Raw genomic sequence first — 20640 nt, forward strand, 5'->3', positions numbered from 1 at the left:
TCCTGCCGGCCGTCTGCCCGCTCAACCCAAGGCACCTGATGTGCTTGCCCATCCCTGCTCTGTCTCTCTGGCTAGAATGTGAGCTCCAAAGAGCAGGGACCTTATCTGTCTTGTTACCGCCTTACCTTACCTGCTTGCAGGAGGAGAGCTCAGGGTGCAGAGAACGGAAGTTCTGATTTCACACAAAGCAAGTATTTTGATGGGAGCAGGAAGGTGAGATGGTGGTTTGAGTTTAAGTTTTACTTGTAGTTGATTTTAAAGTTTTGTATTTTGAGAATCTGGATTACAGTAGCTAAATTTCAAGGGAACTGTGGCAAATAATGAGTCTTTATGGGAGAAAGCTGGGAGTTGAGGGCCTTAGGGACCCTAGTGATTGTGGGGCCGTGTCCTGGGGCCTCTGTGGTTTCTTATATGCGAAAAGGAATGTTACAGCAACCATCTGTAAGAGATTTTCGTGATCAGAGCCTGGGCCTGCTGGGGCTCGGGCCAGCCGTGGCTGTGCTCCCGGGACTAACGTTTGTGCCTTCCTGTTTGCAACAGGAGCAAGACCTGGTCGGGGGCCCAGTTTGTGTTGGAGCGGAGCAGCGTGCTGGTGTTCCTGCCAGGTGAGCGCCACACCTGCGGCCTGGGGGTGCCGTGTCCCGGATGGAGGCTGCGCGCGCCCAGCCCGTACTGTGAAACGTGGTACTCGCCGTGTGAGTTTAGTGGTTCCTGGACCCCGAGAACTCGAACAGCTGCGACTTGCGGTTGGAGCTCTCACTTCATGTTGCTAAAGCGCTTGGTCACGAAGAGTTTGGGTTTTTGAAGGTAGTCTTGCCCCCTTCACAATTTTCAGTGTAGTGATTGGCTTTCTTAAACTGACTGTTCCATGTATAAGTGCGAGGTGCAGCGGCCATCGGTGTACGTCCGAAGCTGTCTGAGCGAGAGCACGGTCACTGGGACACCACAGGAGTCCTTGGGAGGGTCCTTCTGTCCTGTTCTTGGTATTTGAGAAAATGCCCTCAGATATCCGAAAAGATTAATTTATGTTAAATTGTCAATTTTTCAAAATGACGTTTTAAAAAAAATTTTTTATAAAGATTTTATTTATTTAAGAGGGAGAGAGAGAGAGCATGAGTGGGGAGAAGTTGTGTGGGCGAGGCAGAACCCCCATGGAGCTGCAGTCCTGACGTGGGACTTGATCCCGGGACTCTGGGATCATGACCTGTGCCGAAGGCTATTGCTTAACTGAATGAGCCACCCATGTGCCCCAAAATGATGTTTTTGATTTTTCTTAATCAAGTGGTATCGTTTGGTGAAACATGACAATAATTCACTTTTTTTTGCTGCCAAAGGTAATAGAGAGCATGCGAGTATTTGTGCTGGTAGATTCGGAGAACAAAAACCTGAATAAAAATAATTAACTCTTAATTTTGCGGTATAGCATTTGAGTTACAGCTTGGGTCCTGTCTTGCTTAGTTGATCTGGATTAGTTTTGTCCCCAGGAAGCAGCCACTGGCTGACCGTGGGCTGGAGTTGTGTTCACCCCAGTAAGCGTTTGTCGCAGCCTGCTGCGCGCATTAACAGCGGTCAGGGGAGGCCGATCAGAGCAGAGCCACGGAGGTTTGAGCCCAAGGATACCTCAGAGTGAGGTGAATCCCTTGTACGTGCTACATATTGTCTGCAGAAAATGTAAAATGTTAACAAATAATCTTTCACAGTTCACTTGGCTGTCCTGTGTTTATGTGAATGCAGGTTTGGAATATGTTTATTTCATTATGATCTTTCTGGAATGGTACTTGTTCTGTAGGGCTGCTGTGACAAAGGGCTACAAACTGTACATCTTCAAACTACAAAATTATTCTCTTACTGTTCTGGAGACGAGGAGTCCAAAATCAGGCTGTTGGCAGGGCCCTGCTCCCTCTGGGGCTCTGGGTACCGCCCTCCCTTGCCTCTGCCGGCTCCTGGTGGCCAGCTGCCCTCCCTTCCCGGCATCCCGCCTGTCCCGCCTCCCTTGTTAGCGTGGTGCGCATGCCACGCGACGCGCCTGTCTCTCGCTCCCTCTGACGGGAACACTAGTCATTCTGGAGTGAGTGCCTGTCTTCTGCGGTATGATCTCACCTTAGCTCATTAGGTCTGCAGTGAGACTGTTTGGAAATAAAACCATGTTCTCAGGTACTGGGGCTGGGACTTGAACGTCTCTGGGGGGGGGGCACAGTTCAATCCATTCTAGAGTTGATAATTCAGGATGACGGAAAAGCACGTGGAAGTTTTACGTTATCAATAGACATTTCTTTCTTTCTTTTTTTTTTTTTTTTAAAGATTTTATTCATTTATTTGACAGAGACAAAGTGAGAGAGGGAACACAAGCAGGGGGAGTGGGAGAGGGAGAAGTAGGCCTCCCAATGCGCAGGGAGCGCGACACAGGGCTCGATCCCAGGACCCTGGGATCATGACCTGAGCCAAAGGCAGAGGCTTAACTGAGCCACCCACGTGCCCCGGTTTATAGATGTTACTTAAACATAATGAAAATAACTTAGCATATCTCTGGGACCAAGACTTTAAAAAACTATTTTTTTGGTTGTAAAATGTTGCATGTTTATCGTAGGAAATTTGGAAAAGTCAGTGGGGAATAAAAAAGACATGTAAAATTGTTCAGGTGGCCAGACTTGCAGGCAGGCTCTGCTGTGGAAAGTGAAACACTAGAAGAATGTGGGGTTTTCTCAGTGTTTTTGAGTTACTAGTGGTCAGTGTCATTGTACAGTTTATTTATAATTGTGACGTTACTGGGCAAAGAGTATAAAAAAGTCAAATAAGATGAATTGGTTGGGCCTTTTTAGCAAAAGATGTCATATTAATTTAAAGGTTTTTTCTGTTGTTGGCGTTTTTGTTTTTCGGTGTTTTGTAATAAATACATGCTCCTCCAGTTTCCTTTCTTCCCCAGGCCTGGGTGAGATCAACTACATGCACGAGCTTCTCACAAACATGGTTCACAAAAGGTGGGTTCGCATGACGCAGCTTTGTTTTTCCGATACGCTATCGCATCGCTTCTGCCTTGAAGAATTCTGGTCGTCTCCGCGACGTCCGTCATTTTGCTGTGTTCTCACGTGCATCTACTCTTCATGGACATTTTACCTCGTTAATCTGTCCCCAGGTTACAGGTCTACCCACTCCACTCAAGCGTGACTCTAGAAGAACAGAATAATGTGTTTTTAAGCCCAGTTCCTGGGTACAGAAAGGTAGGAACCGGGAGGCAAGTTGCAAGCACTTCGGGTACATTTTCCTTAGAGCCTGTGCCAGCGGCGAGCGCTCACGTTCGCACTGACTTGTACCCTGTGTCCTGTCGCTGGTGGTTGCCCGCTCAGCAGCTAAGTGCCTGATGAGCCAGGTATGTTGTTTAATTTTGTCTTCATTTTGTGAGTCGGTTGCTGACATTGTTCAGTTCCCTCAACTTTTGGGCATTGTTGCTGGTGGATTTTGATGCCTTTTACTTGCTGCTCTTTCTCAAGCTGTGGGACTGCTCTGGCAACTTTGGTTAGGACCCACATTCTCAGTCCCGGATAAAGAAGATTTCTTTACTCTCCAGTTACGTGTGCACCATGGCAGTGTCTTAGCCCAGCCCTCCTAGAGCTGCCCGAGATGGTCAGGAACATTGCGTGCACCGTTCAGCCCCCTTGTGTCCAGTACAGGAGTCCTGACTCTGGGTAGCCGGGACCTGGCCTGGCGTCCCGGTGTGGTCACAGGCCCAGCCCTGCGTCTGTGTGTCAGCTTGGTTGTGCTTTTGGCCTCGGGGCAGTCCCAGCACCCCTGCAGTCCCATGTCTCAGATATGGGGCAGCTGTCTTTGCCTGGCTTCTTGCCTGTTGTTCTAAAGCACTGCTGTGGTGCTGGGCTTTGTGCGTGCGGGATCACATCGGGGAGAGGGTTGGCGTGTGTGGACGTGGACAGAGAGCTGGACAGAGCCAGGGCCCCGTCATCTGTCGTCATGGGACTGTCAGCAGATCGCCTCTCTGAGACTTTAATTGGTGAATGCCGGAGCGTTCAGATGGTGAATGGGAGGAGGGTGTGTCCGGACTGACACCCCCGTAGTGGTGCAGTGCCCGCGTGCGAGCCGTACGAGGAGGTGGATCTGTTTGTTGATCACGGTTTGAGCCAGCAGCAGTTCTAAGCACTTTGCCCTTGATAAGTCCTGTGATGGTCACAACAACCCTGTTGGGGCAGGCGGCGGCAGCGTCGTTCCGTGCTCAGGGTGTCTGGGAACCGCGAGGTAAGCACCTGGCCCAGCGGCACAGCCCGGTGTAGGGCAGAGCTGGGGCCGCCCTGCTCCAAGTCCCTCCGCCCTTCTCCTGACCCCTTGAGCCGTGTAGCTTGTTGAAAATAGAAGAACTATTAATTTAAAAACTGGAGTCCAGTGTTTACATTAAAAAGCTTTTGGATAATTTTTGAGCTTTTTTTTTTCTTTGACTGTTTCCCGTAGACAGTAGGAATGTCAGATGCTTTGTTTTTGATGTTTGATAGATTATCCTGTCCACCAACATCGCAGAGAGCTCCGTCACAGTTCCGGATGTCAAATACGGTAAGGCGCCCCGCGTCTGGCGCAGAGGGTCGCTGTAGTGTTTGTGGCGCATCTGCCCCTCGGGTTCGTCATCTTCCTGCCCGTCTCTTCCCCTCTTCGGAAGAGAGACTTGAGAAAAGGAGGCTCGTACAGTTTCTCTGTGCTTAGACCTCACCACGTCTCCTCCTTGCGGGCATTTTGAGGCTCTTAATGGGCAGGAGGGCCTGGGGCTGCCCCAGGTGGGGCTCTGTGGCTGGAGGGCGGGTGTGGGCAGGAGCTTGGCTGATCTCGGTCACTCAGGTTAGCTTCGTGGGTTACCGTGTCCGCTCGGAGGGAAACCACTCCTGATGCGGTATTCTCCGTCTGGGTCCTCGATGACTTCTTTTTCTAAGTTCCTTAATTCCTAGTTGGAAGGCTGACGGGTGCCAGGCGCCGTCTCCAGGCTGGAGGGGCAGGGCTGGATAAGCCGCAGCCCTGTCTCATGGTGGCCCTCTCTCATGGGAGAGACGGCCGGTTCCCAGGCTGACAGGTGTCACTGCAGGGACAGCTGGCCGGACAGTACATCAGACAGAGGGTTCCAGCTGTTGGGAAAAATGATGTTGGAGACAGCGTGGTATGGGAACACCTGGCTAAGGAAGTTGTATTTGAACAAGACTTGAGTTGAATGAGGAATGAGCCGCATGGAAAGACGTGGTTTGGGCTTAGGGAGCGGGTTTGAAGAGAAGCAGGACGTTTGTAGAAGACGGTGTGCCTGGACAGATAAACACGTGAACTTGGGGGAGTGACTGTGTCTTGTCCCTGTGCCAGGGATGATTCTAGGTGCTGGAGAAATAGTAAACAGGCAAAGAGTCTTTGTTCTCAGATAGCTTCAGGGGTGGGTAATTGAAAGACAAAACAGACGTGTAGGACGTGAGCTGATGGTGTGTGGGGGTGCAGGGAGCAGCAGGGAAAGGCGACTGAGGTTGTGGATGGAGTGGCCGGGGAAGGGGTGGAGGTTTGAGGGAGAGTGTTCGTAGGAGGAACAGAGTGTGCAAAGTCCGCCAGCAAGTGCAGGAAGCAGGGAGACCGGGAGAGCCGCGCCAGGTGAGCCGGAAGGACGCGGTTGGGGAAGCGGTCAGGGAGATAAAGCGATGCGCTGCCAGGTTGTGCGAGGCCTTCTAGGGCATGTGAGTGAGTTCTGAGCGTAGGCACGACATCGTCTCCAGTTCATCCAGGGACAGACTACCCTGGGGCAGAGGGGTGGGGGGCGTTGCGTGAGGAGGGTAGGACTGGTGAGGGCAGGAAGCGGTGGTGTTTTGCAGTGCGATGGGGGGAGGTGTGCGGGGGGGGTCTGCTGGGCTGCGGGAGACACAGATGTAAGGTGGGGACAGCTCTTGCATGTCCAGAGCAGTGGGCCGTGTGGCCTAGAGGCCAGCGGGCCATGGAGGCCGTGCTCCCCAGCGAGTGCCCATGGGGAAGGCGTTGCTGGCGTCTCAGGGTGGGCAGGAATGAGCCGCTGCGGGGGGGGGGGGGCGGCCAGCGAAGTCCTGGAAACCAGATCAGAAGGTTGTGAGGAAGACAGGAGGGACAAGCATGTCGTGCTGATGATGGGTCGAGTCTGAAGAAGACGGGAAATTGGCTCTGGATTTAGCAACATGCGTGTCATTGGTGACCTTGGTCAGAGCAGTTCTGCTGGAGGTCCCAGAGGGCGGGAGGAGAGGGCATCGGAGGCCACGAGGGCAGCACTCGCGAGGCGTTCTGCTGCCGAGGGGAGCAGGGAGACCGGCGGGAGCTGGACGGCAGCTGGAGACCGTCAGGGCCTGGAGGCTGTGGCCGGGGGGCCTTGGAGGGGCTTCCATCAGTTGGGTGTCACAGATGAGGACACTGAAGCCCGAGAAGCTGAGCAGCTGCCCCTTTGGCCCAGATTTGAGCCCGCGCACCCCGGCGCTGCCGTCCTGGGTCCCTCTGGCCACGCTCTAGTGGGTGCCATCTACACGGGCTCTTGCATGGCGCGCTGGGTCCACGGGGCTCTCGTCCTTTCTGTCTGAAGGCTCCCAGTCCCTAGAGGAAAACGTGAGCCTGGGTGGTGGGAGTGGCCCACGCATTTCCAGAGGCTTCCGTAGACGCGCGTTTCGTGTTGCTTTCTCACTGTGCATTGTGATGATGTCGCGCTCTCTGTCAGCCTGGTGTTTACATTCCTTTTTTTAAATGACAGTTATAGATTTTTGTTTGACTAGAACTCTGGTTTGCGACGAAGATACGAATTATCAGAGTCTGCGGTTGAGTTGGGCCTCCAAAACCAGCTGCGACCAGAGGAAAGGTAAGGTGTTCGCGCTCAAACGAATGGGGGCACATTCCCGCGTCTTTGAACGTGTTTGGTATTTGTTCTTTTCACTCTTACGCTGACACTTTCTTGAAACCGGTTCTAACTTTTAAGGACACTAACAGCGCGTCAGACTCCTCCTCTAAACCCGCGGCTCTCTGTTCGTCCTTGGAATGAGGTGCCAGGGCTTGTACGAGCGGAGAAGCATCTGCTCATCCCAGCACTACTGGTTTTTGGAGCGAATGCAAAAGTGTTTGGGGAAGACTTATGGAGACTGAGTTAATTTTTATAATTTTTAATGAACTTCTGGGAATCCTTCCTTTGACTTCTCTCCAAGTTTGGATCCTTCTCGGGATGTTTTTCCTAAAACAGTTCCACAGCGTGCTCGGCGTCTGCTGTGGCGTGTGCGTGCTGCTTCCCTGGGGGCCGAGGGTGTGGACACATCTGTCGGTCTGGGGCGGGAGGGCTTTAGCCACAGTGGACGTGCAGCTGTGATGCACTTGGACAGGTTGCTACTGTCACCTGGGGGGGCGGGCCCCAGGGGACAGAGTTCTTGGCAGGGACTGAGCAGTGGCTTGTGTTTTGTTGGAGAACTTCCCGGGAGGGTGGGTGGTGGGCCAGCCCCAAATATCTGTGGGGCAGTGACGCTTCTGCGTCACAGATGGAGGAGAGGGACAGTTACTGAGTGCTTACCAGGTGCCAGGCACGGTTCTGAGTGTTTGATGTGACCCCGTTCGGTCCTCGTCCTGCTCTGTGACGTAGTCCGGGCTGACATCCTCGTGTTCAGTGGCACAGCTGAGACCCAGAGGAGCAGCCGTCTGGGCTGCCCTGGCCCGCGGACAGCGGGGGGCTACGGCTGCGTCGGGAACCTGCGCCCCTGCTGCCACCCTGGGAAGGCGCGCCCAGAGGGGGCGAGACCGAGTGATCTGGCAGCCCCTTCCTCTGGGCAGGAGCAGCTTCTGCTGGGGCACCGTGGGAAAGCCGCAAGTGGAGGTACACCCCTCCCCACCCAGAACTGCCCCCCCGGACGAAAACCCGTGCGCAGAAGACATGACTAGAAATAAACACGTGGAGATGTGGAAGGGATTGTCGTTGGGGAAGTCTGGAGGTTATAGGATTTTTGGCTTTGGTCTGCTTTTCTGTGTGTTCGAAATTTCTATAATAAAAATTCTTTGTCCTCCGAGAAGCTGCAGGCTGAGTTCACAGAGCCTTCCAGTGCTCGGCCGTGGCGTGTGCACGGGGCGCCCAGCCCGGAGCCCCTCGTCTCGGCGTGCCAGGGGCTCCCCCACTTTGATGCTCTGAGCCTTCCAGCTGCATGCGACCCATTTGAATGACATTTTGTAATTACTCTGTGAGGTTTGGGGTGAGGTTCGTGTCTCTGGTTTCAGCACCACAGAATTTCCCCACGCGGTGGCTCCTGCACCTGGTGAGGTTCCGGGGGCACGCTTGTGGCGGCCCGTCCTGTGGGACCCCGACGTGCGCGTCTCCCCATCGGCAGCACCGCTCAAAGTGGGACTCGCCTAAAAGTGACAGGTTCCTCCCGCTCTATTTTTTCCTTTCAAGACCATTGGGGTTGTTCTACTTTGTCCTCTGTATGGATCTTAGAGTGCACTTGTCTAGGTCTCCAGGAGCACCGTCCTGTGAGCTTGCCGGCAGCTGTGTTACACCCGTGGGTCGGGTTGTTCAGAAAGGGGGGGCGGGTTTGTTCTGTTGGGTCTTCCCGCCGCGAGCACAGTGCGTGCGTCTCCGTATATGGAGGTCGTCTTCATTGTCTTTACTGAGCGATGCCTTGTTTCCAGCATAGAGATCCCAAGTGTTTAATTTTACCTAGATGATTGTAAATGGCGTTGCCTTTTACAAAAAGATTTCATTTATTTATCTGAGAGAGAGCAGGAGTGGGGGTGGGGGGAGAGGGAGAAGCCGAGGCCCCACTGGGCAGGGAGCGTGAGGAGCCGTGGACTTGGGGCTGCATCGGTAGATGCTGGACTGACTGAGCCCCCAGGTGCCCAGCATTGCATTGTTAATTTCGGTTTTTACATGTTCATTACTGAGGTGTAGAAATGTGATAGATTTTTGTGTGTCAGTCTTCTATTCTGTGACTTTGCCAAAGTCATTAATTGGTTCTAGGAGTTGTTTTGCTTTTGTTTTTGGTCATTACCTTGCAGTTTTCTTCTTAGAGGGTCCTGCCGTGTGCACCTAGGTGCAGGCTGGGGGCGGTGGCCGTGCTGAAGTCTGGGCTCTCCCCTCGAGCTCCCGGGCGGGGAGGGGACCTACCCCGATAGAGGGGGGCAGGAGTGCACACGCCCCCTCCATCTTTTCACACTCCACGTGGGGAAGGAAAGCGCCTTTCTGCGCTGCCCCATTTTTTCAAGCCGGAGATTTATTCGGGACACCCCTCCCCCTGACCCCGTTTTGTCTCCTTGGCAGATTTTAGTATGTTTTGGGATAAAGGAGTTTTTACTCCATAAGCGATACAACGGTAAGAGAAGGGTCATGGAATGGTGGCGTGTGAGGGCCAGGCCTGGCTCTGAGCTGTGTGGCTGGGATCCCTCATCTCGTGTGAAGCAGCTGTCGTGACGGTTGCCATTGCTCCGGCGGAGAGCCCAGGGCACAGCCCAGCCCTGCCACTCGGGGGTGGGGGGCTGCACCCGCTCCCTCCAGCTTGGACTTACTATGACCTTTGCATTGGAAGGAAGTGTCTTGTATTTGAGATGTTATGATTTCCATTGCATATCGGAACCAATGCTGGTTTAAAGATACGCGTTGGATCTTACGCTGTAGAGTTGACGTCCGCACTCAATCTTCCCGTAGGAGGCCTTGTGACGCCGATTTATTCCAAAGTGCTACCTGACCTGGTCTGCTAGGAGATAACAGAGGTTTTCTTTAATATTTAGTCGTTATTCTTACATATTTAGGCTAATGTTAAGTGATTCATGTCACATGGTGCGTGGATGCGTCCCCTTTGCAGGCCGCGCGGGGCGAGTATCCAAAGGGTACTGTTACCGGCTGATCCACAAGGATTTCTGGGACAGCTCCATCCCCGACCACGTCGTTCCGGAGATGCTGGTAATACTCTGGTCATTTGCAAAGTTTATTTTTTGTAGACAGAGCTTTACGGAATGGTCTAAGTAATATAACCTTAGGTGTTCTATAATTTTGACTCCAGAAAAGTCACGTGACCAAACCGGTCTCTAATCTCGGTGCTGGCTGGCCACGCCCTTAGCCCCGGGGCACTATGCTAGGCCTTCCCACTGCAGGTTCCGTTTCTCATGGGAGGGGTGGCTCCTCCTGGGCTCCACAGCCCCGTACAGCCCACGGGCGTGGGGTCAGGGTGGCTGCTGGCTGCCTTTCCTGGACGCGTCTGTCCTCTCTCCGTCCTCCTCTGCTTCGTCTTTCTCTGCCTTTTCTCTCCCCACTTCTTCCCGTTTCTCTTCGCCCCGCCCCGCCCCGCCTCTCTCCGCTCTACTCTCCCCGTCTCTCCCTCCCTCCCCCTCCCCCATAGGTCTGTCTCCCTCTCTCCCTCCCTCCCCTCCCCCTCCGGGCTCTCCCGCCCTGTCTGTCGGCTCCTCCTATCTCTCTCCTGCCCTTCTTCTCTCGTCCCCTCTCTCTCCATCTTCGGTGTTTCTTGACGTTTCTCTCCCCCTCTCTTCTGCTGCTGGGTCTGAGGTCATGAGGGCAGGTTAATTACTTTGTTACTTTATTATTTCTCAATTTTGCTCTTTTCAGCGTTGTCCGTTAGGAAGCACAATATTGAAAGTGAAATTGTTGGACATGGGGGAACCAAGAGCTCTGCTGGCAACTGCCCTTTCTCCGCCGAGTCTGAGTGACATTGAGCGAACCATCCTTCTGCTAAAGGAGGTACGTCTGTCTGATGTACGTCGGTGTTGGGAAAAGCTAAGATTTTGTCGGATAAATTTTAGAAGTTTTGTGATGTGGAGATCTTTAAAGTATTTTGGTTGTCGTAAACGGTAGGCCTTTGCTGGGAAAAGCACGTGTTGTGATGCCGCTTGGTGGTTACAGACTCCACACGTGCTGTCTGCTCCAGGTTTGTTAGCTGTCCTGCGAAGTTCGAGGCTCCCAGCCTTCCGCGGCGTCCCCCCTCCCCGCGGGCTGTGCGCAGGGTTCCCTCGAGTGCCACGGGGAGAGACCCGTGTGCTGCTGCTGAGCGGAGCGGCGCTCTGGAATCCACCTCCCTGCGCGGCGGAGTCATTGCCGCCAGACGCTGTCTGTCTTCTACGGAGGCTGCGCGATGAGGGTCTGAGCAGCCCGTCGGCTTCTGCGCTCGCTCGCTGCGGTTCCGTCTCCTTCCCTTGCTGGAGACTGCGTTGCCTCCCCGGCGTTGGTCTCGAAGTTGGGCTGCTCTGGCGTTTGCCTTTATTTTGATTCCTGTGTGGGTTTCTGTGAAATACTTCGTCACGTTAAGGAAGTTGCTCCCCACTGTGGCTGGCATCGTGAGCGACCACGGTGCGGAGTTAGGCGTTTGGTCCCATATGGTGGCGCCGAGTGCTACAGTGTGGGTAGGGTCACCCCTTAGAGGGAGGGCCACCCCTCTAAGAAACAATGAGCTGTGTTCTCACTTCCTGAGAGCAAATTGAAAGAACTTTTTGGTAGCATTAAGTTTTCCTAAGTCAATTTAGATATCTTTTAGAATCTTAATCACCAGAATTTGGTCTTCATTTCCTGTTTAGACTCCCTGCCTTAAGGGAAAAAGGAGCAAGAAATCATCAGTGCTTGCTAACGGGGCTAATTTATTTCATTAAGGTTGGGGCGCTGGCCGTGAGTGGGCAGAGAGAAGGCGAGAACCCCCATGACGGGGAACTGACCTTCTTGGGAAGAGTTCTAGCCCAGCTTCCCGTTAATCAGCAGCTCGGTAAACTCATAGTCCTTGGACACGTATTTGGATGTCTGGACGAATGTCTTATTATAGGTAAGTGTGAGCCCACGGGACTTTGCTGGAAGGGGTTGGAGCACTCCAATGACCTCCCCGCGTCTTTGTTTTTCTGTTGCTAGCGGCAGCTCTTTCTTTGAAGAATTTTTTTGCAATGCCGTTTAGGCAGCATCTTGATGGATACAGGTACGTAAAATTCATATTTTTTAAAGTCAGTTTGTTCTAATGGTATCACATGACGCTGTTTTTTATCCGCTTGTAGGAACAAGGTGAATTTCTCTGGCAATAGTAAGAGCGACTGTATTGCACTCGTTGAAGCGTTTAAAGTAAGTAATCTCGGTGTGAGCGCGGAAACACCTGCCTCGGGTTGTTAGTCCATTTTCCTGCCTTCGTCCTGTCTCTGCTGAAACACTGTGAGGCTTGTTGCCAGCCGACATGAAAGACCATGTCGGAAGAAGTGGATGGGGGTGAGGGTCCGGTTTTATGAAATTGATTGGAAAAAATTAAATTTGTAAGTTTTCTGTGGTCAAAATGTGTTGAAATGAGACTTTAACAATTTTTAATCAGCTAATGATGCATTGTTTTTGCAATGGGTCCGTCCGTTTGTTTTCAGACTTGGCGGACTTGCAGGCAGAGTGGAGAGCTGCGGCACCCGAAGGTTGGTTGGCTCTTTCCTTCACTGCGGCCGGTGGTACGCGACCCGGGGAGACCGTCCAGGGGTGCTTTTCTTGGCCTGAACACTGTAGGGGACACAGGAGAGCGCCAAGCCTGTCCTCAGAAGGGCAAGACTGTAGCAGTGAGCAGGCCGTCCAAGGGCAAAGAGCCTGCTTTGCTGGCAGTGGACCCTCGCAGAGGCGGCTCTTGGGGCCTGCGGCCGAGGCCGGCTATGTGGCTGGCCTTCCGCCTCCGAGTCCCCGTGGTCTTCCGTAGGGTCAGGAGCCCCCTCAGCTGCCCGTGCTTTGTGCCTGTGGGTGTGGCCCTCGGGGCATCCGTTCCCAGCTGAGAAGCCTTTGCTTTTGGTGCTGTCAGCTCAGTTTTAGAGAATTCAACATGCAGGCCTCCCTTTTTTTGGGTCAGGTTTTGCTCTCCTTCTAAACTGATTAGTTCCAAAAGACTGTCGATGGGTTTTTGTGTTTAGATTTGCCAAGTCTAGAGGTACCGTTAGAACAGCTACTTATGTTAAGGTTAAAGCTTCCTTTTAAAAAGTCAGCCATGGTTTTTCTCTGGTTGGTGTCCATGTTCTTTTTGACTTACAATTCTGATGACGTAGATGTGTTATGGTAGCCACATTTCTCTATAATTTGTTCATTAACGTTGTGTTGTGCCTTTATTTAAAGGATGAACTTGACTGGGGGCGGTTAAATTACATTCAGATCAAGAGAATCCGAGAGGTGAGTTGTGTGTTCTGTGGGTGTTTGTGCAGGGCCTGGGCTGGGCGGCGTGGTGGGGAGCTCTCTGCCTCCCGTGGGTCTGTGTCCGCAGCACGGCACATGTTCTTGCTGCAGTTTTCATGGTAGGCAATTCATGAATATGCATTATTTGCTTTTTATGCAAATGTATGTATTTTTTTAAAATTTTAAAAATTAACATATAATGTATTACTAGCCCCAGGGGTACAGGTCTGTGAATTACCAGGTTTACACACTTCACAGCACTCGGGATATCACAAACCCTCCCCAGTGTTCATAACCCCTCCCCCCGGCCACCCTCAGTTTGTTTTGTGAGATTAAGAGTCTCTTACGGTTTGTCTCCCTCCCAATCCCACCTTGTTTCATTGATTCCGTTCCTGCCCCCCAAACCCCCCATGTTGCATCCCCACTTCTTCATATCAGGGAGATCATATGATAGTTGTCTTTCTCCGGTTGACTTATTTCGCTCAGCATAATACATTGCTGCTGTAAGCATTCGGGTGCATGTGCCCCTTCGGATCACTACATTGGTATCTTTAAGGTAAATACCCAGTAGTGCGATTGTGGGGTGGTAGGGTAGCCCTATTTTCAACTTTTTGAGGAACCTCCATGCTGTTTTCCAGAGTGGCTGCACCAGCTTGCATTCCCGCCAACAGTGTGGGAGGGTTCCCCTTTCTCCGCATCCTCGCCAGCATCTGTCATTTCCTGACTTGTTAATTTTAGCCAGTATGAATATGCGTGTTTAAGTATGATATAGAGTACACGTGTTCTTATAATTTCAAAAGCGATAAAATCATTTGCTCGTTCTGAATATTGTGGACTTGTGCCCGCTCAGATTCTTGATTAGATTTGTGTGTTGAGGGGGTCCCCGAGACCACCCTCGGCTCAGTGATTGGCTAGAAGGACTTTCAGATCTCAGAAAAGCTTTTCTACTTAGGGTTATAGTTTATTGGAGCTAAGGGATACAGGTTAAACACAAGCAGGCGGGGAGTGGGAAAGGGAGCTGAGCAGGGAGCCTGACATGGGACTCGATCCTCGGCCCTGAGATCATGCCCCGAGCTGGAGGCAGACGCTTCGCTGACTGAGCCCCCCAGGCACCCAGGTCCTTTCCATTCCTTACTCATCCACCTGTAATAAGATGACTCTTAATAAATGCAGTGTTTAATCCTGTAAACGTGTGTCTTCCCCATCGTGCACTTGTTTTCCAGTGTGTTCATTGCTCTGCGTGGCACGAGGCTTTTGAGATGTCCCATTTCGGCGTGTTTCCTTAGGTGGCCGAGTTGTATGAAGAGCTGAAGAACAGGGTCTCCCAGTTCAACATGCACGTTGAGCCCCGGCGGCCCGTCATGGACCAGGAGTACACGTACAAGCAGCGGTTCATCCTGCAGGTGCGCTGGGGCCGCTGGACGTCTGTTCTCGTCCTTTCTCTTCGCCGGCCGCCGTGGTGGAGAGAGTGCCCATGCTTCTTTCCGATGCGAATCGGGCCTCGAGAGATCTTAGGCCCATGATGTTCACGCTGTGTTGGGGGAGAGCATAGTTCAAGTTCCGCACGTCTCGGAGCTGGCCCTCTAGCCCAGTGCTGTCCGCAGGGGTGCGTTCTGGAGCCCACCAGCTGCTGATGCGCTTTAGGACATGTCCTTGCATTTTGGCTTTTAAGATACTAAAAATGTTCTTAACATAACTCAGCATTATGTAGCTCTTCTCTTACACTGGAAATACTAACTTTAGAGGGTGGGATCAGGCCAGCTTGTTGGACGGGACCTTATAGGGATTGTGTAGAGGGAAGCACGTCCCACAAAGGGGCTTCTGCTTCTGGGTTCCGAGCAGGACCCCGTCTGTCCACAGTAGCAGGCAGCATTGGGTCGCAGGCGGGTGTCTGTGAATGAAGCGGTGCTGGAGGACGGTGTTTTCTGGATGTCAAGTTGCTTTGCGGCTGGGGAGAGTCCTCCCTGAGTGTATGTGCTGGGGGGTTTTGACGGAGGAGGGGCTGTCTGCAGAGGGCCGTTTGGAAGTGCGCACTGGGGGCTCGGGTCTGGGGAGGCGCCGGCCCGCAGAGGTGAGTGTGTCACATAGGGAGGGAGTGGGAGAGCGCGTGCCGTCACTCGCGCCCTCACTCAGCTCGCCGATGCTTCCTAAGCTTCCCTTGGAGACAGGCTCCTCGAGGAGGACATGTCCGGAGTGCTTCTGTTGGTGACGGTGAGATAATCAGAATCGTGACTTTCCACTTGATTTGTGGAAGCTCTAGTGTCTTAATATAAATCCTCCTCAGCTTCCAGATGTTCGTGACGTCGTTCTGGGAAGAGGCCAGCGGTTCGCGGAGACAGACCCACGAGTCATGTTGCCGCTTCATGAAAGTCTGCTCCTCCCCCAGGTGGTGTTGGCCGGAGCTTTCTACCCCAATTACTTCGCATTTGGGCAGCCTGACGAGGAGATGGCGGTGAGGGAGCTGGCTGGCAAAGACCCGAAGACCACTGTCGTGGTAGGGGCTCCCCTTCTGTGTGGCTGCCGCGGGTGCCATATCCTTCCCGGGGCTCCCACTTTTACAGGGACCCGGTGGATTTTTTTTCCCCTAAAGTGAATATTATGGCTCATCTGACCTTTTCACAGACATCTACGTGCTCCTCACTCTGGCTTCCTATTTTGCAGACCTGCCCTTGAAAGAAAGCCTTGAGAAATTATATATTTATGACCAATGTTGATTGATCATGTGCTGTTTTGAAGGATTTAGGACACTTCTCCCTAAGTTTAAGAACTTTGAGCTAGCAATTTCCTTTCACACAAAGTACAGTGTTACTGGTTGGCAGCTTTGTACTGGGATTTAAACTGTCATCCCCAGGCTTGAACGTATTCTAGTAGAATCAGCTAGAGAGCGGGTATTTTTAAATTCATATGTGAGGGCTCCGTGCCCCAGAGTCTAGACTAGAAGGAATGGCATGGAATGGAGTATTCAGAGAACATGTATTTTCAGTGACTCTGACCCGTCATAGGCGTTCGTTTACACCTGAGCGCACGGCGACCTCAGGACACACACCCAGGACGAAGCGTGTGGGGCCTGCGCTTCTGTCCGCCTTCTCGGTTCCCTCGGTGTCCCTGACAGCGGCAGGGGGAGGCCCTCAGCAGACTGGCTGGCGTGCAGTAAGTGCCCCGTGTGCCAGCTTTCCCTGCTGTTGTGGAAGTGCCCACGGTTCCCGAAGAGATGGGTGCGCGGGTCGGGGGTCGCCGATGACCGGCGCACTGTGCAGATCTTTGAAGAGCCTCGAAGCTGCCGGCGCTTAGGCTGGAGACCAGCCGCGGAGATGCGCCTCATAGTCCAGGGGCGGGGGTTTCGTTTACAAGGTGGTCGTTGGCCTTGTATCGCTGCTGGGGACCCTGCCCTGTGACCTTCAGGGCCTGCTGGGAACCCTGCCCTGTGACCTTCAGGGCCAACCAGGCTCCTTTGCTTGGCTTCCTCGAAGCCCTCGTGGTGCTCTCTGCTGCCCTGTGCCGCTGGAGAAGGAGCCTGAGGATTCTCCTGGAGAATCAGACCTGGAATCAGACCTGGAGCCATGCTTGTCTCCCTCATCCACGAGGCCGCCTGCTTGCTAGGCACTTTGGGGGCTACAAACTTGTCTTCCCCGTGAGTGGAAGCCAGACTGGAGCTGGTACTGACCCTGCACTTGCCTGAGATGCCCTTTGTGATGTGCTTCTCTGAGCCTCTCACTGACCCCTCGAGGTGGGGCGAGGTGGGGTTTACCATCAGCTTATTTACGGGTGGTTGAGTCCCAGGGCGACTCCGTCCTTTGCCTCAGGAGACTCGCCAAGACAGCTCAGAGCCTCTCTCATGGGGCCGGGGTGGGTCCTGAGACAAGCAGGACTAGTGGCAGGTGGCAGGGCCTCAGATGTTCTGCCAAAGCCTGGAAACGAGTCACCGAGTCACCGGGACAGAAGGGGGGGAGTGAGCCTTGCGGGGTGGGAGGCATCTGCCCCGGCTCAGTGCGCTGCATTTCCGGCTGTGGTGGTGGGCGCGCCCCGTCCCTAACCTGTGCTGCGCTCCCCGCAGAGCTCCTACTCCTTACGTAGAAAGAATCTTTTAAAGACATGCATTTAGTTAGCTTGCTTACTTGAAAGTTGAATAAAACACAGCTTAGTTTTTCTGTGTTGGATTTTGGATTATTTTAACAGAGAAAGAATGACCTTTTATTTAACATATACTTGTCATTAAAATTTAGTTATAATGTAAAAGTCATCAGTCATTTACCATACCTAACCACAGAGTCTACGTCTTACGGTTACAGACCGTGAATTTCATTTTTGTGAGCTAATGTGCAGCCGCGTTAGCTCACGGACACTGTAACTGTTGGGTTCACTGTTGTGTTCTGTGTTCACTGCGACGCCTGCTCTGATGAACTGCCCCCTGTGTTACAGCTGAAGCACATCCCGCCCTACGGATTTCTCTACTACAAACAGCTGCAGTCTCTCTTCCGACAGTGTGGTCAAGTCAGATCCATTGTCTTTGACGGTGCAAAGTAAGTCGCGTGTTTCTTAGCAGCTGCCATTATGAAAGGGCCATCACGTGTTCAGTGTTTGCAGTAACTAAATCTTAACACCGAGTGCTTGTGGAGATGGGTCCCTGTCCGGGCCACTCCGCATGGCCTCGGAACACAGCTTGCGTTTATCTTGTCCGCACTGATGTATCCTCTTTTTCAACCAGGGGAGCTCCTAGAGGAGCTGGGAGCTTGGTGGTCTGATACCAGGAAGGCTCGGTGGTGCCGTCTGGTGCTGCGGCAGGCGCTTGGAGTGTGAGCCTGTCCTTAGGTTTTCATGGGGTGTCCCTAGCGAGATGTCACTTTGTTGGTCACAGAGACGCCCCAGAGTAGGGTTTATCTGCTCGCATTTCTGGAAGACAGCTCCTGCGAAAACCCGGTCGTATCGCACGTGTTTTAGTCGCAGATACAGGAGACGAGACGGCATGTTTGGAAGTATCACTTTGAATTTTTATTTCCAAGAGGGGTTGCTGATGTGCAGAAAGGACTGTTTACAGTTTTAAATTGAATTTTAGTTTTCAGTTAGAAACTTTCTTCTGATGTTCTATAAACTATTTCACTTATAAAACTTTGTAAATCTAGGGGGTAAGAAACACGTGCACTCTGGTCTGGACCGATGTCCAGTAATGCACCCAGAGCATGTTCAGTCCCTTTTCTATTTGGGTTAATTTCCTTAGACATTTTAAGTTCTGTTCCTATGATTTAATATTTGATGTTCTTGGTAAGCTGCCTGTGTTTCCCTGGCCCTGTGTGTGCTCGCACGGCAAAGTCATAGCCTGAGGAAGTCTTCCTAAGTTCTTTTAACAACCGTTACCGATTGAACTAATTAAGCTTGTAATGTCTCTAGTTTTTTCAAATATCCTAATACAGATTACATGGAAATTCTTTTGTTTTTTCAAGATTTTATTTATTTATTTGACAGACAGAGATCACAAGTAGGCAGAGAGGCAGGCACAGAGAGAGAGGAGGAAGCAGGCTCCCTGCCAAGCAGAGCCCAATGTGGGGCTCGATCCCAGGACCCTGAGACCATAACCTGAGCTGAAGGCAGAGGCTTTACCCCACTGAACCACCCAGGCGCCCCTACATGGAAGTTCTTAATCACATTTACAAAATCACTTCTTTGACACTGGACTCATGGTGAAGTTCTCTTTCTTGAATGCTGCAAGTCTGTCTGCTGGGTTGCTGAGGTTCCTATCACGGCGGGCGCCCTCTGATGGCTCGAGGGGCTGGCAGTCTGGTCTCTTGCAGATCTGCATCTCGGGGTGGGTTCTGTGTTTGTTTCACATGCTTCCTGTCTAAGCCTTTGTTGGAGGGATTTCAATTTTATTTTGCATGGTTCCTTGTATTTCTGGCTTTTTAGTCACCGCGGCGATGTCCTGGCAGCTCCCTGGAGAAGGAGCGGTGTTCTTCTGGGTGTGCCAGGAGCAGTTCTCACACACCGAGTGTTCAGAGGCAGTGACGTGGGTCACTGTTGGATGGAGTAAAGGCTGTGTTCCTTCTGGGACCATGCAGGGCCCCCGGGAGCAGGGAGCCTGTGTCAGGTGTGAAGGGCATCCGAGCACAGGTAGCAAGTATAGGGATGTACCGTTTCCTCCCATATAAAGTTTCAACCCAGTTGTGGGGCTCTGTAGACAATGGCTTGTCGTGAAATGTCATGGGAGAGGCCCAGGTGGTCAGAGGACCTTCTTTCTGGGCCTCAGGAGCAGTAGCATTCACTGGGACTTCCTAAGAAGGTGTGTGAGGTGGATAGCAGAGGGGCTGGCAGGGCAGGAGGGGGTGCTGACCCTGTAGGAGCCCAGTGTAAGCCCAGTCGGGACTTCAGAGAGTGTGGGGTGTGTGCAAGGCACGGCCGAGACCTTTTTGCCAGTGGCTGGCTTTGTGTTAGGTCTGTGTGGTGGGGGACCAGGTGCTGTGTGCTGGGTGGTCCTTCGTGGCTGCCTGATCAGTATGGGCACGAGTAGAGGGGTGTGTGGAGACCCTTGAGTGTTCCGAGCTGCGCTGTTTTGTGGCACTTGGTCAGGGAATGATCAGTTACCTAAATGACGTGGTCACCTAAACCAGAGGCAACATTGGAAACAAAGGAGGTGACAGGTGAGACCAAGCTCTCTTGGGTTTCGCTGTTGATGGCCTGTGCAGGACAAAGAAGAGTGGAGGGCCCAGGAGGGCAGGTCTTCGAGATTGCATTGTCCAGAGAAGGGCTGGGAGGACCCACTCCCAAGGGGGGGACGGGGAGGTATGGGGGGTCCCAGTGGGACTTCGGGGTTCTGCTGCAAGCTGAGCGTTACGGAAGCGGGGTGTTGAGTGCGATAGAAGCTGCTTCTGAGGAGGGGCTCAGGAGCCCTCTAGAGAAGGCGGACATGACGGGGTGGGGGCGTGTGAGCGAGCACAGACCTGGGGGAAGGTACACGTGCTCAGCAGGGCGTCCACCAGGGGGCAGGTTTAGGAGGGCAGAGGAGAGCCCTAGGTCCCTGCAGAGAAGCGAGGCGCAGGGACGCACACGCCCGTAGAGTTAGGCGCTGCCTCTCTGACCTGCCGGGCGCTCTACACGGGGTGTGTCCTTTCCAGGGCTCAGGGCACACATTTCCGTGCCGGTGCTTGTCGGAGTCATAGGTCTGTTGGCGTGAGTGTGATGTTTTGACCCAGGAGCGTTCATGTACAAGCAAATGTGAACTTGAAGCTTGCTTTCTTTATACCAGGAAATGCCCAGCAGACACCCCGTGCCTGCTTGGTTCTCGTCTCCCAGAGAAAGGGATGGGAGGGGCGCCCAGGGATGCAGGAGGGGGTGGTGGCGTGGGGCGCCTTCAGCACGACTGGTGGTAAACTCGATGGGCTTTGTAGAGGGAGATCACAGAGATCGCCGACCTCACTTTGTGCTTTTATCTTACTGTGTTTTATTTTACAGTAAAGTAGAAAAACCCCCAGAACTCAAAAAGCTGTCTTCCTTCATTTTGAGAATTAAGATTCTGTAGCTGAAAATCTCATTAG

The 20640-nt window shown here is 52.7% G+C and overlaps 1 protein-coding gene across 1 annotated transcript in view; it reads left to right on the forward strand.

Annotated features, from left to right (window-relative positions):
* TDRD9 (tudor domain containing 9) overlaps positions 1–20640 on the forward strand; it is a 99694-nt gene that overhangs the window by 48553 nt on the left and 30501 nt on the right. The window contains exons 9-23 of the mRNA XM_045074462.1: positions 541–605; positions 2924–2978; positions 3134–3218; positions 4497–4554; positions 6728–6832; positions 9804–9901; positions 10562–10693; positions 11597–11762; positions 11846–11909; positions 11986–12049; positions 12337–12381; positions 13061–13114; positions 14404–14520; positions 15504–15611; positions 17537–17637. Of these exons, the coding sequence (XP_044930397.1) occupies positions 541–605; positions 2924–2978; positions 3134–3218; positions 4497–4554; positions 6728–6832; positions 9804–9901; positions 10562–10693; positions 11597–11762; positions 11846–11909; positions 11986–12049; positions 12337–12381; positions 13061–13114; positions 14404–14520; positions 15504–15611; positions 17537–17637 (1317 nt within the window). The remainder of the gene's footprint in view (positions 1–540; positions 606–2923; positions 2979–3133; positions 3219–4496; positions 4555–6727; positions 6833–9803; positions 9902–10561; positions 10694–11596; positions 11763–11845; positions 11910–11985; positions 12050–12336; positions 12382–13060; positions 13115–14403; positions 14521–15503; positions 15612–17536; positions 17638–20640) is intronic.

This window comes from Mustela putorius, unplaced genomic scaffold (assembly GCF_011764305.1).
Source record: "Mustela putorius furo isolate JIRA1106 unplaced genomic scaffold, ASM1176430v1.1 tig00000129_pilon_pilon_pilon, whole genome shotgun sequence".
Taxonomy (NCBI): Eukaryota; Metazoa; Chordata; class Mammalia; order Carnivora; family Mustelidae; genus Mustela; species Mustela putorius.